The sequence below is a fragment of the Myotis brandtii genome, unplaced genomic scaffold (genome assembly GCF_000412655.1).
Source record: "Myotis brandtii unplaced genomic scaffold, ASM41265v1 scaffold504, whole genome shotgun sequence".
Lineage (NCBI taxonomy): Eukaryota > Metazoa > Chordata > Mammalia > Chiroptera > Vespertilionidae > Myotis > Myotis brandtii.
The window spans coordinates 4,549,814-4,564,514 of NW_005369217.1; the positions used below are offsets into that span (position 1 = coordinate 4,549,814).

The following is a 14,701-nucleotide window of genomic DNA, read 5'->3' on the forward strand; positions in this document are numbered from 1 at the left end:
TCAGGGTGGCAGGGGAGTGGTTAGGGGGTGATCAGGCTGGCAGGCAGAAGCACTTAGAGGCAATCAGGCAGGCAGGCAGGCGAGCAGTTGGGAGCCAGCAGTCCCAGATTGTGAGAGGGATGTCCGACTGCCCATTTAGGCCCGATCGTGATGTGGGATCTGGCCTAAATGGGCAGTCGGACATCCCTTGAGGGGTCCCAGATTGGAGAGGGTGCAGGCTGGGCTGAGGGACATACCCTCCCCACCCTCCCTGTGTACAAATTGTGTGCACTGGGCCTCTAGTTAATAATACAAGAATAAACTGTTTTGCCTACTCACAACTGTACACCTACTTTTGCTCCACCTTGTATGTATATATAACTTAGCATTTAACTATACAATCTCTTTTTTCTTTTTTTTCATGTCCTCCATGTCTTCTTTCTAACCACATATGTATTCTCTGACTATGTTTGATATGGTCCCTACTTACTTGATATTCCTTCATACACTTAGCCAGTAACAACTTATAGATTACTAGAGGCCCAGCATGCACCCTCTCCAATCCAGGACCCCTCAGGGGATATCCGTCTGCCAGTTTAGGTTCGATCCCAGGATTGGGCCTAAACCGGCAGTCGGATATCGCTCTCACAATCCTGGATCACTGGCTCCTAATTGCTCACCTGCCTGCCTGCTGATCGCCCCTAACTGCCCCCCCCTGCCGGCCTGGTCGCTCCCAACTGCTCCCCTCCCCTGCCAGCCTGGTCGCCCCACACAGCCTGCTTGTTCAGTTGTTTGGTCGTCCCTCACTAACCCCCCTGCTGGCCTGGTCGTAGGCAGCCATCTTGTGAGGGCATGAGGGTTAATTTGCATATTATCTCTTTATTATATAGGATTTCTAGAGGTTTTGGAATTCTTCAGTATTTTATGCTGTAAATGTTTTCCATTGGCAAGATAATTAAATGACATTTTTTTTTCTTTTATGTGATCTTACTGAACGGTATAACATATTATCTTTTTATAGTTTATTGCTTATGTTAATTATTATGTTTCTGTTGAAATTTGAAAAAATAGTCATGTAATAATTTGGGGAAATTTTTTTTTTATAAGTCTGTAGAAGAGAAGCTTTCTTTAGCACAGGAAGACTTAATTTCAAACAGAAATCAAATTGGAAACCAAAATAAATTGATTCAAGAACTAAAGACTGCCAAGGCTACTTTGGAGCAGGATGCAACAAAGAAAGAACAGCAGTTAAAGGAGCAGAGTGCAGCACTACAAAATATTCAGAAAGAAAAGGTATTTCATTTTCTGACTAAATCCAGAATCTTAGCGTTTTCATGGCCATTGAGGCCCTTCAGTCCAACCTCTTACTCTCAATAAGGCATCATCTCTATTTTCAACAGCTCTCTCAGATGGACTTATAGCTTCTGATAAAACAGTTTTGGTCATTGGAATTTTAATTCTAGGATGTACTTCTTTCATTTTTATCCATTTTTATTACTGCTGTTTTTAGTTTTACAAACTAACCTATTTTTCTAACCATAGACCCTTGGTTATTCAAAAACATGTATTACAGCCCCTCAATTATTTCTGTCTTCTGGATGTAGGAGTGAGATAATAAAAGGTCTGAAAATAATTCTCAAGCTTAAGAATTCCTAAAATTAAGAACTAGATTTTTGTAAGGGGAAGTATGAGTATATTTTATATAAATGATGCTATATTGTAAAGTTTAAAATATTGTATTAAATGAACAGTGTGTTTAAAAATCAGTTAAAATTCTTTATGAAAGAGAAATTCAGATTCTAGGGAACATTTTTTATGTTGTTTCATAATTGAAATCATATTTCCATCAGCTGATAGGATATCATTCTGAAGTGTTCAATTCCTGAAGTGCTTGTTGTGTGTAAATTGTACAATTCTTGAAATTCTCTATAATTTAAAAAATTAAGGTAGTTTTTTTTGTGGGGGTGAGGCTGGTAAAGCTGGAATGAATTCATGATTTGTGCTTCAAGTTTAGAAAATTCTGACAGAACTATAGTGTATAGGCCTTTAATTGCAAGGGCTGTACATTAGTCAGACCTTGTTTTAGTTTACCTTTAACTCTAATAGATGATTTAACTTCTCTAAACCTTTGTTTATTTACCTATAAAATGATAATTAAAAAGAGCTACCTCGTATAGAGATTAAATTAGGTAATATATAATACTCCTAAGTGTGCCTTATATAAAGATAGTAATAGTAATAATAATAATAATAAGATTATTAAAAAGAATAATAATGGTAGTTTTGGCTACATTTTATACTTAGTTGGCCAGTCACTATTCACTTTATAGTATTAACTCTAACTACTTAATCCTTAATAATAATCTTATTGTTCACATTGTATAAATAAGGACCCAGAGGCAAAAGAAGGTAATTTACTCATGTTAACTTAGGTAGAAAGGGGCAGAGACAGTGTTATAAATGGTAGCAGTCATTTTGATTATATTACTTATCAGTTAAATATTTACTTTAAAATTGTTTTTAAATCCTTTTTCTACAGTCGCTGAAAGAAAAAGAACTAGCAAGTGAAAAATCTAAATTGGCAGAGATAGAAGAAATTAAGTGTAGACAAGAAAAAGAAATTGCTAAACTGAGTGAAGAACTCAAATCCCACAAGCAAGAAAGCATAAAGGTATGTTAAGATAATCATTGTTCTTTCTTTAACACTGTATTATTGGCATTTAAATTTAAACACACACACACACACACACACACACATACACATACTAGAGGCCTGATGCATGAATTCATGCACCAGTGGGGTCCCTTGGCCTGGCCTGTGGGATCGGGCCGAAAATGGCTCTCCGCCATCCCCTGAGGGGTCCTGGATTGCGAGAGGGTGCAGGCCAGGCCAAGGGACTCCACCAGTGCACGATCGGGGCCGGGGAGGGATGCGGAAGGTTGGCCAGCCAGGGAGGGTCTGTGGGAGGGCTCCAGGGCATGTCCAGCCCATCTCACTCAGTCCCGATGGGCCAGACCCCAGCAGCAAGCTAACCTAGCGGTCGGAGCATCTGCCCCCAGTGGTCAGTGCACGTCATAGCGAGTGGTTGAGCGGCCTTAGCATATCATTAGCATATTATGCTTTGATTGGTTGAACGGATGACCGGACACTTAGCATATTAGGTTTTTATCATATATATACATATATATGTATATACACACACACACACACACACACACATACATACATACATACATATACATATACTAGAGACCTGGTGCATGAAATTCATGCACAGGGGAGATTGGTCCCTCAGCGCAGCCTGCATCCTCTCTAATCCAGGACCCCTTGGGGGATGTCCCTCTTGCAATCCAGGACCACTGGCTCCTAACTGCTCACCTGCCTGCCTGCCTGATTGCCCCTAACCCCTCTGCCTCGGCCTCTGCACCCAGCACTGGGGCTTCCCTCCCTCTGGCCGACTGCAGGCACCTGGAACCCAAGCCAGCTTCGCCCAGCTTTGTGAGGAAGGCCTGGCTTTGTCAGGAAGGATGTCCGGAAGACATCAGCCTAATTAGCATATTACCCTTTTATTACTACTATGTACCAGGCACAGTGTTTTGTTGTTTTTGACAAATTCTCCTGCTCTCAAGGGTACTCTTGTGTTGCATAATATCTGTATACGTATTGAACCCATGTTACTTTTGTTTTGGGTTACTGAATAAAGCAAAGCAACCCTGAAAGTTTAGATTTTGTTGAGATGATAATCAAGAGAGCTATGGATTTAGAAAATTATACTTGTAGATCGTAAACTTAAAAATATGTAAGGGTTTAGAATTAATATTTTAAGGAATTCTGTTTCTTTAATCGTTTTCTTCCTAAAATCCTTTAACAATCTCTTGAATATTTTTCCTGGCATAAGCAAAGCTAGGATGCTATTTAAAGAAACTAATTGTTTGTAATTTGCTCTGGAAAATGTTAGTCATTCGATTTTCTTTTGCATGTTCTCATAATACCTGTTATGTCTATCAGTATACTTACAATTTTGCTTTATAATTATCTCTATTATGTCATTAGGTTCTTCCAGACTGTGACTTCCTTAAAGCAGTGAATGTATATAGTTAATCTTTGTGTAGATCCCAACACACTGTGTGATGCCTAAATGGTGATCAATAAACACGTGCTAAGTGAATAAAGGGAAATAGAGGGTAGAAATTTTTCACATAATTCTATGAAAATATATATATGCAAAGTATCACTTACATTTAAATGATTGTTCAGCAGGAAGTAAATAATTTTACATCTTTTTAAACAATTGTTCGAAATATTGAACTTTAAGAATATCATTAGAGAAAAGACTAAAACTCACATTTGTATATATTATTATAATACATTGCATAAATTTCAGCTATATTTTGAAATACTTTCTATATAGAATGATTTATTCTTGGCCTTTTAAATAGGAGTTAACAAATCTCAAGGATGCCAAACAGCTTTTGATTCAGCAGAAACTAGAGCTTCAGGGGACAATAGATTCCCTGAAGGCAATCCTTGAACAGGAGAAGAAGAATCAGCAAATGCTAAAAGAGCAGGTGAAAAAGGAAGAAGATGAGTTGAAGAAAGAATTTATTGAGAAGGAAGCTAAACTGGTCAGTAAGTTAATGGTGGGAAGTGTATTTTATAATTCATTTATAAATCAATCCAGTAAGAGAGGAGTTTCCTACCTAGAAGTTATAATTGAAATGTTCACCTAACATTTTAATTTTTGTTTAGGAAAAGAGATCAGATTTGTTTAAATGGCTGAAGTATGATTGGAAATATTTTGTAATTGTATTTTGGTTTATATAGGTGAAAAGCCAATAAAACATGATTTAAAAACAAACAAAACACTTTAGTGCCAGAAAAACTCTAAAGCTATGTAAATTGAGGTAAATGGCATGAATGCTAATCATGTTCAACTCATTTGGTCAAAGTGAATGTTGATAAAGGGGAATGTAAACTTCCGTTTAAAATGATGATATCCAAAGCCTACTTTTCCTTCCCTAAGTTGTGCATGCCAAATGGGAAGCATCTGGCTTTCCTTTGTTGAATTAAGTCCAAATATCCTCAGATAACTTGACCACTGAATGTTTTAGTTGAAGAATTGCAGTTTCAAATTCACTGTGAATCAAAAGGTTGGTATTGGTTCTTGGCAGATTGATAGAGGTAAAGCAATTTATGTGGAATTTGATACATAATAAAATGCTAGCTTTGTTTCCAAGGCACTTTTAACTATTTGTTCTTCCCCTGCTCTAGTCGAAAAAAAGGAAACTCAAATTGTTCTACTTTAACTTGATCTTGCTAACCATCATTTCAGCATTATGGCCTTTGAGCCAATTCAAAATAAACAGATGCTTGTGGAATCAATTTTATTAGTGTATACTGAAATATATTCTCTCTGCCTTCCTGAAGAAGTAGTATTATTTATGTTCCCAATAATTTAAATTCAGATAACTAACTTAAATTTATTTTGCACTATTTGTATAATAGGCTTTTTCCTCATTGTTTTTCCCTTTGTCAGCATTCTGAAATAAAAGAAAAAGAAGTAGGAATGAAGAAGCATGAAGAAAATGAAGCGAAACTTACCATGCAGATTACAGCATTAAATGAAAATTTAGGCACCGTGAAGAAGGAGTGGCAGTCCAGCCAACGGAGAGTTAGTGAGCTCGAGAAGCAGACTGATGACTTACGGGGTGAAATTGCAGTATTAGAAGCAACGGTTCAGAATAATCAAGATGAAAGGAGAGCACTACTAGAAAGGTACATACTTGATGTCTAGTAAAAATTTCTTTTTAATCCTCACCCGAGGTTATGTTTTTCATTGATTTTAGAGGGAGAGAGGGAGGGAAACATCCATGTGAGAGAGAAACATCAATCGGTTGTCTCCCATACATGCCCTGACAGGGAATTGAACCTGAAACTTTTCAGTGTATGGTATGATGCTCCAACCAACTGAACCACACCAGCCAGACTACAGTCCACATTTTTCAAAATAGAAGAAGAGTCTTGAGAAAAGTGCATAGCTTGTACAGGAATTTAAGTAGTCATTTAAAACTAATTCTTAAAACAATCAGATTGTTGAAATTAATGTATTCTATTGAAAACTACTAAAGTAATTCATTATCTGTGTTCTAAAAGGGACTTCAATGACTTTTTAAAAAATTAATTACCTCTTTGCAATCTATTCTAGATGTCTTAAAGGAGAGGGTGAAATAGAAAAGCTTCAAAACAAAGTACTAGAAGTGCAAAGAAAGCTGGATAATACAACTGCAGCCGTGCAGGAGCTGGGCAGAGAGAATCAGTCCCTTCAAGTAAGTCACATGGCAGTGGGAGGCAGTTTTTAGTCTAGCTTTTACCTCTTAGTGCAAAGCATATTTTCAACCTTTTAAAAACAATCTCATATATTTAATAAATACTTTTGAGTGGCTACTGTCTATGTAGCAGTGTTATAGAATGTGTTATGGGTAATTAAATATGAGAGAAAGAACTTGTCTGAGAGACCCCTGGGATAAAGGGCCATGTCATTCATGAATTGTCACTAGTGGGAAAATTCAAGATCACCAAGTAATAGATGAGTTGCTGTGTGTTAAAGAAGTGACCTGAATGTGTACTCAAAATCCCAAGGAAGGATTGATCATTAGGGTTAGAATGGATGGGAAATCAGCAAAGGATAGAGAATAAAATGTTATTTACTCTATCTATCTATCTACCTACCTACCTACCTATCTATCAATCATCTATCTTCAGACTTAAGAATGTGGCAACTATTGACAATGCAAGTTGACCAACGTATTTCTGGTTTTTAAAATTTTATCCCATGGTTGCATATAGTCAAAATTTTATAAAACTCAGGCACCAAATTAGAAAGTATTCATCATTCTTCAAGAAGTAGAATATTATAATGTGTTGAAACTTTGTTTTTAATAGATCAAGCATACGCAAGCATTGAATAGGAAGTGGGCTGAAGATAATGAAGTACAAAACTGTATGGCCTGTGGGAAAAGCTTTTCAGTAACAGTGAGACGGGTAAATGATTTTGTTCATATTGCTACGGTTCTGGATTTTATTCCTAACTGACAATTAATGTTTTAACCATTAAAATGAATTTTGACAGATAAAAACAAATTTCCATTTTGACAGATAAAAACAAATTTCCATTTTTAATTTTCAACTACATGGAGTAATTAAATGTCATGCAATTTAGTTTCTGGTTAGCATATGTGTTTCAGTTTTAGTTTTAAATTCAGTTGTTGCCTTTTTACTGAGTTACTCTCTTGAGTAATCATTTTCTGAATCAGTGCACCAATATTAATCTCATATGTTTTAGTCATCATTGTGTTCTTCTAAAGGAAGAAAAAGCAAAGATAAAAAATATTATTCTGAATAACATCATGGGATGTTGCAAGTTTATATTCCTGTTAAAGAAATACCTGAAACTTTTGGCAAATACATTAGTAATAGTTCTTCACCTGTTGGAGGTGATTTATTAACACTTTGAAAGGCTTCCTGTTGCTTTTGAGAATTCCACGATCAAGTCCATATAAAGTGTTTAGCATACTATCTGATAAATAGGAGCCATTCAATTTAACTACGGGATTAAATTGACATATTAAAATATTATATTTTTAAATACACTAATTACTCAACAGTTAATACCTTCATAGTGCAGTTTGCAGTGTTCTTGTAGTCTCACAATGCTTTTGGTGTCATTTGTATGCTTAATATTGTTTAATTTTTATCATCTACAGCATCACTGCAGACACTGTGGAAATATCTTCTGTGCCGAGTGTTCGGCCAAAAATGCCTTAACTCCTTCTTCTAAGAAGCCTGTTCGTGTCTGTGATGCATGTTTCAATGACTTGCAAGGATAATGGGTTATCGCAACTTCAGAATAATATTACGCTAACATTAGATTTTTAATAAATGTCCTTAATAGAGGTCCTGGACTACTATTTGATTTGGACAATGGTTGCAATACTAAACCAAATTAGAATTCGTATATTTTGGAATGCTGTCAATATCAAGTAAAACTCTTCTATTTTTGTGAGACTTGGGCTCATCTTTCATTACTGTTTTCATTTAACTCCTGGAACAGCTTTCATGCCAAGTTTAGAATTAGGCAATGAAATGTAAATAAACTTTGGACATAAAATAGCAATGTATTTTTTTAAATATAATTTCATTGTTCACAAATGACATGAATATACTTCCATAACTTACTTCTTTCTCCCAAATTGAGTGTACAGAAATGTACATGGATGTTATCACATTATATATGTTGCACAGTAACACATTAAATATATTAAATATTCTCTTTCTAAAGTCAGGCACAGAATTGTAAAACTTTATGACTCTGTTTCTTTTTATATATAGGTCCAAACCTTAATTACATTGTTATGTTATAAATTTACTAGGGGCCCGGTGCACCAAATTCGTGCACTGGGGGGTGGGGGGGAGTGTCCCTCAGCCAGCCTGCCCCCTCTCACATACTGGGAGCCCTCAGGCGTTGCCCCCCATCACCCTCCAATCGCAGGATCGGCCCCTTGCCCAGGCCTGAGGCCTCCGGCAGAGGTGTCAGGCCTGGGCAGGGGTGGAGCCTGCAATCGTGGGGAGCTGGGGGTCCCCTGCCCAAGGCCTGATGCCTGGGCCAGAGGCATCAGGCCTGGGCGGGAGGCAGAACCAGTGATCGGGGGGAGAGGGGAGTCCCCTGCCCAGGCCTAACGCCTCTGACCGAGGCATTAGGCCTGGGCCGGTGACCCCCAGCTCCCCGCGATCTCCCGCTCTGCCCCTGCCTAGACCTAATGCCTCTGGCCAAGGCGTTAGGCCTGGGCAGGGGTGGAGCCTGCAATCGTGGGGAGCTGGGGGTCCCCTGCCCAAGGCCTGATGCCTGGGCCAGAGGCATCAGGCCTGGGCGGGAGGCAGAACCAGTGATCGGGGGGAGAGGGGAGTCCCCTGCCCAGGCCTAACGCCTCTGACCGAGGCATTAGGCCTGGGCCGGTGACCCCCAGCTCCCCGCGATCTCCCGCTCTGCCCCTGCCTAGACCTAATGCCTCTGGCCAAGGCGTTAGGCCTGGGCAGGGGTGGAGCCTGCAATCGTGGGGAGCTGGGGGTCCCCTGCCCAAGGCCTGATGCCTGGGCCAGAGGCATCAGGCCTGGGCGGGAGGCAGAACCAGTGATCGGGGGGAGAGGGGAGTCCCCTGCCCAGGCCTAACGCCTCTGACCGAGGCATTAGGCCTGGGCCGGTGACCCCCAGCTCCCCGCGATCTCCCGCTCTGCCCCTGCCTAGACCTAATGCCTCTGGCCAAGGCGTTAGGCCTGGGCAGGGGTGGAGCCTGCAATCGTGGGGAGCTGGGGGTCCCCTGCCCAAGGCCTGATGCCTGGGCCAGAGGCATCAGGCCTGGGCGGGAGGCAGAACCAGTGATCGGGGGGAGAGGGGAGTCCCCTGCCCAGGCCTAACGCCTCTGACCGAGGCATTAGGCCTGGGCCGGTGACCCCCAGCTCCCCGCGATCTCCCGGTCTGCCCCTGCCTAGACCTAATGCCTCTGGCCAAGGCGTTAGGTCTGTGTAGGGGACCCCCAGCTCCCCACGATTGCAGGCTCCACCCCTGCCCCGGCCTAAAGTCTTTGGCCAAGGCTTTAGGCCTGGGCAAGGGATCCCTAGCTCCCCGGACTGCCGGCTCTGTCCCTGCCCAGCTCCCATTGCTGGCTCCACCCCTGCTTCCCGCTATCACTGGCCGGGGCGGCAAAGGCGCCTGGTTCTCTGATCACAGATGGCTCTTAGCTCCCCCCTGGGTTTCCGATCACCGTCAGTGGCAGGGGGCTTCTTCCATCCTTTCCCTTTCGCCTCCCAGCATTGTGCCTACATATGCAAATTAGCCGCCATCTTTGTTGGCGGTTAACCGCCATCTTGGCTGGCAGTTAATTTGCATAGCGCCCTGATTAGCCAATGGGAAGGGTAGCGGTCGTACGCTAATTACCATGTTTCTCTTTTATTAGATAGGATGCTCAAGAGATCAAAACACATTTTATGTTGAAATATATATTAACCATGAATTCAAAATTGGTTTTGCTATAACAATACTGATTAGATTATCTTGGGTAGATTTTAGGAAAACCTCAGTAAAATCAATTTGCTTACTTTCTGATTATCCTAGGGTTGTATTTTAAAGATTAGGGTTAACTTTTCTTTTTCATTCTCAAATTTAAACTCCAAATTATTCTCCGTTAAGGATCCTACAAAGTTTCTCACCCTCATCCTAGGTTGGAAGATGAATAATAGAAATTGTCTAATGGTCCAATTCTCAGTTTCGTGTAAATGGGAGGTCTTCTGAGATTAGCCTTCATATTGTTTCCTCATTTTGTCTCTCTAGCATCTTCAGAAAGGAGTTTGCTTTTTCAGTGGATCTGCTTTTTTCTTTAATTTGGTTTAACCTTCCCAAGTATAGCTCAGATCCATGGTAATTGTTTTATAATTTTTGTGTCTTAAAGCCAGTAACTGATGTTGTTATATTCTTATCTGTGAAAAACAAATGCAAAATGGTAAGGAGACATTAAATATTTTACTTTATACTTTCTTTTTACCTAATAATAGGGGAGAATTTTAAAAGTTGTGAACTTAAATTTAAAATGGTTCTGAATTTGGGTTCCATATCAACTGGTAAATCTTTTTACTTTGCAAAAATAATGCTGTGAAATTACCCTGAAGTGATAGCTGGAGAGTAGAGTTTCACTAGAAACAAATGTATTTAGGAATCCCAAAGTTGCCATCAGAATTAAAACAGAATGGCTAATTAAGGATAATTAAAAATCAGCTTATTTGTATGCTGAACAATGTAATTGAACTTTAAATCATCATAGTCTTATTAATTTGGAAAATTAGAAAACATCTGAAGAGGGAAATCATTAATAATGGTTTATTACTCTTTCTAGAGAAGAAATGTAAAGTTATACATTTTTTCAGTGCAATTATTTGGTAGTAATAGGAAAGATGGGAGTTAATATTTTATTTACAATAAGTAGTTTATATATATACTTGCTTTCAAATATCATACTGAAATGAAATGAACTTATGTTTATGCTATACCAACAATATATATAAACTAAAAGTGATTGCCACATATTCAATCATTAAAAAAACCCATTTAAGTAAACCATGTTGTAAGTAGCTATTAAAGATCCTGACTGAAGTTCTGAACTTGGATATACATATAACCTTTAACATATATAATGAAGAAATATGATGGCTCATTATTAAAAATAATACCTGGATAATATAAATTGAGCTAAAATTATTTATGTATTTTCACATACTTATAAATCCTTTCTAATAGTATTAATTCTATACTTTTACATATAAGGGACTTAATAAATGTGTTGGAAAAATAGATGTTCACAGCACCACTGTTTATTCTTTTAAGATAATAAAACTTCATGAGAATTCTTCTAGATTAGAATATTTGTTCACTTCATCTCCTAATTAGGTGCATTGAAGGCCTTTTCCCTTATTGCCCCACCCACATATTTACACAAAAATAAATTTAAAAAGTTGTGGGGGCAACAAATAAAATTGTATGTGTTTGAATGATTTTCTAGTTTTCATCTAGCTAATCTCATTTCATAGGTCCTGAATAATTTACCATTGGCTATTGTACTAATAATACTAGAAATGAAACTTAATATTTTTGTTGTTAACTGTCACCAATTTAAGATTTTTGAAAACAACAATTAAAGGGTTTTCTTTTTCTTTTAATTGAAAAAGTCATATAAGGCCTTATTGGCTCTACATTTTTGATGTCTGCTGGTACTATTCATCAGTGAGTTAGAGTATGTGTGGAGGCCCAGCTCTCAGCTCTAATGCAAAGCATATTAGCATCAAGTGTTAGTAAATTTCAAACCGCAGCACAGAAAAGTGAGCTAAAATCAAGTCTTGATGGGTTAGTGTATAGTAAACTATACCTATGGAATTTTTTTTTAATAGAAGACAAAGCTGCTCATATGGGATTTGTTCATTTTGAGAAAACAAAGGGAAACAAACACAAAAACCTCAAAGCAGTGTACAAATAACATTTTGTTCAACTACCTCTTAATGTGGAATTAGCTAGTTTAATAGTTTCCTCACAGTAATGTTAAATAGTAACTGCCAAATTTGTTTCCCATCTCTCTTTAAAAGGCTTTATGGTTATTTTATAGTTTTGAGAACTTTAAATTCACTTTTTTTTAAACCTTGCATTTGCATAAAAATGTTTAGCTTTTAAGTGGAGAGCAAATTATGATCATATATTTTGATATTCATGATCTATTGACTATAGAATTTTTTTAATGCACTTTGGCTATAAAACCATGAATGACTTGTTCTATAAGATTTAAATGTGCCGTCAATTTAGTATTCCTAGACATGAGTGTGATGAATGGTATTCTGTAATTATAATATGCCACACATTAGCGTGTCTTAATTTCCCTTTGCCCGAATTTTAACAATCAATTTGTTAATGTTGCAGATGTGAATATTGTGCATAAACTTACTAAATTTATGTAAAATTGTGTAAAATAGAATTGGAAATAGTGAAGTTCTTCCAGTGTAGGAGTAATGAATTTATTGTAACATGATGCAGTTATGTATATGACATTCTGTATTTCTTTGAACTGGATCATATATCCATATCCTCTGTAGATACTTTTGCATGAGCATTTTCTTGTTTAGTTTTTGGATTCATTATTTGTATTGTGTTTACTACTTGTGATCATGTTGTTGTGCCTTATTTGTGAGAGAGTTTAGCTAAAAAATACTGTAATTTCTAAACTCAGTGATTGAAGGTTATTGATTATAAATGTAACTAATAAATTACATGACAGCATTTAAATCTGTATAAAGATCAATGGAAGGATCCTTATTGTTGCTTTTGTTTTTTTAATATGTTAAAGATGATATTAAAAACATTTCTTTCTAGTAGATGTATTCTGTGGCTACAAATTATTTTGTCTATTTAAAAAAAAGAACAAGATATTAACCATTTTGCATTAATTTATTTACAGAATGTTAGAACTTTGCACTTGGATATAGACAGTGAGTATGCTTTAATGTTCAACTTAGAATAATAAGTTTACAATTTCAAGAAAAATTACTGATGTCATTTTGCTTGAGACATTCCCTTTTCATTCCATTTATCATTGTGAAATTTAGCAAAACTAAAAAAAAGAAATACTAAAGAATATTAAATTAATTTTTTTTGTTGTATGTCTAATTTAATACCCAGGTGACCTTTTAAAGATACTCTTGTGAAGGCTCAAAATAGCATTGTTTTTTACTGCACCTCCTTCCCCCTGCCCCGAACCAAAGTTCTAGAGATATTTTTTCATTTTATTCTAATATGCTTCCTTCTGAAGAGTACACTGTGTATATCCTTAAGCACTTAATATATTACATATATAGCATTTTCTTTTTTTTAATTTTAACATGAGATTTACTCTTATGACCTCTTTTTAAGTGTACAGTAGATCTCTAGAGCTTACTCATCTTGCTTAACTGAAACTTCAAGCCTATCGATTAGTAACTGCCCATTTCCCTCTCTATTTCACTGGCAACCACTATTTCATACTTTGATTATAGGAAGTTGACTATTGTTAGATACCTCATACAAGTAGAATCATACAGTATTTGTCTTTCTGTGACTGGCTTATCTCACTTAACATGATGTCTTCAAGATTCATCCATGTTGTTGCATATTGCAGAATTTTCTTCATTTTGAAAGCTGAATAGTATTCCATTCTATACATATATACCACATTTTCTTTATCCATTCATCTGTCAGTGGACATTAAAGTTTTTTCCACATATTGGCTATTTTATATAGTATATTCTTAAGCTATTTTACATTCTTGATGTTAATTTAGTCAGTCTCCTTTAATGATATTTTAGGAAGAAACTAGTCCTTTATACATATAAATACATGGTTACTGGACTCATGGGACTAAAGGAATCTTGAGAGATTGCCTATTTCTAGTCCATTGTCCTTCTCCAAAGTCAGCTTATATCTAAAAATCTCTGTAAGATGATTGTTAATTATATATATATTTCCCCCCCTAAGTCTTTTCTTGCATAAGTCAGTATTGTCTTGTCCTGAATGTAAATTGCTTTCAATGTCATCTAGGTCCCATCTCTAGGAATTCACTTGAAGTCTATTCTCCCTCTCATTTATTTTTAGCCTTTAACAGTAGTTACTGCTTTCCAGATTTTCTTTTTATTTTCACTTACTCCTCCAAATTTCTGACATTATTACACAAAGATGATGACCCTCCATTGCAATAGTGCTAGGTCTGTGCACAAGAGCCTTTGTGCTACACTTGTCTATACTGCCTGTTTGTGTGGTGAAATTAGCCTTTTCTTCAAAGCATTAACTGTACACATGACTTCCCTAAACATCATCGTCTTTGTCCCATTCTCCAACTTGAAGAGGTCAGTTAAGGTATCATGTCTTGCATCCCAGGTTGATAAATTTACTACTTCCATTTTGGAAATTGCTCAAGACACCATGGTTGAAATTGAAATTTGTGGATTTCCATTTGATATAATCTAACCATATGATAATAAAATAATTCAAGATGCCTTTTTAAATAAAAATTTAATGAAATTTCAAGTTCTGCTAAGTAAAATTAGGTGGCTGTACTATGATAAAACACACAACCCCATCCTCCTCAAAACCAGAAAATA

At 37.2% G+C, this 14,701-nt stretch overlaps 1 protein-coding gene across 1 annotated transcript in view; it reads left to right on the plus strand.

Moving 5' to 3' along the window:
* The window catches only part of EEA1 (early endosome antigen 1), a 133,958-nt gene extending 125,641 nt beyond the window's left edge, over positions 1–8,317 (plus strand). Inside the window, exons 24-30 of the mRNA XM_014548335.1 lie at positions 1,087–1,272; positions 2,519–2,650; positions 4,420–4,605; positions 5,517–5,755; positions 6,186–6,306; positions 6,923–7,021; positions 7,744–8,317. Coding sequence (XP_014403821.1) covers positions 1,087–1,272; positions 2,519–2,650; positions 4,420–4,605; positions 5,517–5,755; positions 6,186–6,306; positions 6,923–7,021; positions 7,744–7,866 — 1,086 coding nt within the window. The 3' untranslated portion in view covers positions 7,867–8,317. The remainder of the gene's footprint in view (positions 1–1,086; positions 1,273–2,518; positions 2,651–4,419; positions 4,606–5,516; positions 5,756–6,185; positions 6,307–6,922; positions 7,022–7,743) is intronic.
* The last annotated feature ends 6,384 nt before the right edge of the window (positions 8,318–14,701 follow it).